Below are 1846 nucleotides of genomic sequence, written 5' to 3' on the forward strand. Positions count from 1 at the left end.
TGTTTTTCATTTTAGGGACTAAAAGTGGTAAAATAAAAATTTAAGGACCAAAGTAGAAATGACACCAAAATATAGGGACCAAAAGTACATTTATGCCTAAATAATATTCAATACAAAACATTAATTCAGGGGTGTCCAGGACCAAATATATATATATATATATATATATGAAAAAAAAAATCCATTAAACAACCAGCTAATATAAAGAGTATTTATTCACTCCATAGCATCATAATCCTCCCACATTTCATGACAAATATCATCCCATTTTTTAACCCATTCTCTATTTTCTTCTTGGACTTCCCTGTGTGATTGTTGGACTCTTCTACTTGTACTTTCATTTGCAAACGGATTATCATGAAGCTCACTATTCATAATTGAGTCTAAAGGGTTGGCTCCTATTATGAAATTGTGAATTATGCAATATGCTAAGACTACGTTCACTTGTGTTGGGAATGACCAAAAAGGTTTTGCATCTAACACATGGAAATGTTTCTTCAAAACTCCAAAACAACACTCAATGGTAGTGCATAAACAAGAATGGCGAAGATTGAATAATTCTTTGTCATTTCTTGGCGGATTATCACTAAACTCTTTCAAATGGTAACGAACACCACGATAAGGGGAGATACTTCCTTTTTGAATTCCATAACTAGCATCACCAAGATAATATTTACCTACACATTTATAGTCAAAAAGGAAAATAAATCACTCGTAAAGCTAGTATCTATAATAAAATAACTTTCTAGTCCAATAATAACTTCAGGAATTTTTAATCCCCTTTACCTAGATAACGCATCATTTAAGACATGTGAGTCATGTGCAGTTCCTTCCCGACCAACTAATACATAAGTGAATTTTTTAAGTCAAAGGTAGCAGCAGCAAGGACATTTTGTGTTGTTCCATCCTTTCGACCGCGAAAATTTCCTTGAATTTGAAGTGGAACAAATGCACGAACATGAGTTCCATCAATCGCTCCCACACAATCCTAATTACGACCAATATAAGTTACATTCAGTTTACATCTTTATACTTAGAAAAAGAGGAAAATGAAAACCTTTAAAACTTACCTTGAAATATAGGCTAAACCTGTTGCTATTCCTTATCTCCTAGGGTGTATCTTGGTCAAGTAGTCTAATCACATGTTTGTATAATTGTAAAACTGCTCTAAGGACATACTTAAAGTATTGGTGCATTGTCTCAATTGATCTACAAAACCTCCCACCAACAACTCGAAACCTCCTAATATGCCCAATAGTGTGTAAAAAAAAATTAACACTTGTTCTCTAATGGACATGTGAATGGTCTCTTGAAGTAAATTATTCTCCCCCAGAATTCTACATAGCGCATAAAAATCAAAGGGTCTTATCCTTATATTATGGACACAACGCGCATCACCTCTATAAAGAATATCACTCATATATGACTCTCTTTCATAGTCTCGATTGACATGAGGTTCTCTAGGTATAACACTTCTAGATCTTAGCCCTTTCAAAAGAACAACACCTAAAGCAATGACAGATGTAGCTACCCCCATTATGGCAGCAGAAAGTGATGGGTTATCCATCTACATTCCAAAAATATGATAATTATAAATTAAATGTATACTTAAAAAAGACACTTAAAAATAAAATTTTCATGGAACATATATACAAGAACATCGATTATCTAATATATTTTGGAACAAAGGAATGAAAAAAATTCACTGTTCTATGATAAGCATATAGGTATATAATGATAAGTATAGCAATATAAATCACTACAACGCTATTGGTAAATCATTCACACATCAAAGAATCCTTATAATGGTGATAAGTAACACTTGCCAAGTAGTGTGACAGTAAAA

At 32.7% G+C, this 1846-nt stretch overlaps 1 protein-coding gene across 1 annotated transcript; it reads right to left on the reverse strand.

Moving 5' to 3' along the window:
- Positions 1-216: 216 nt before the first annotated feature.
- Positions 217-1567, reverse strand: LOC115964533. Its single transcript, XM_031083829.1, has 2 exons — positions 1399-1567; positions 217-677 (listed from the first exon to the last, which is right to left on the reverse strand). The coding sequence occupies exons 1-2, from the start codon at positions 1565-1567 to the stop codon at positions 217-219; spliced, it is 630 nt and encodes a 209-aa protein (XP_030939689.1).
- Between the last annotated feature and the right edge of the window lie 279 nt (positions 1568-1846).

Source organism: Quercus lobata, chromosome 10, assembly GCF_001633185.2.
Source record: "Quercus lobata isolate SW786 chromosome 10, ValleyOak3.0 Primary Assembly, whole genome shotgun sequence".
NCBI lineage: Eukaryota > Viridiplantae > Streptophyta > Magnoliopsida > Fagales > Fagaceae > Quercus > Quercus lobata.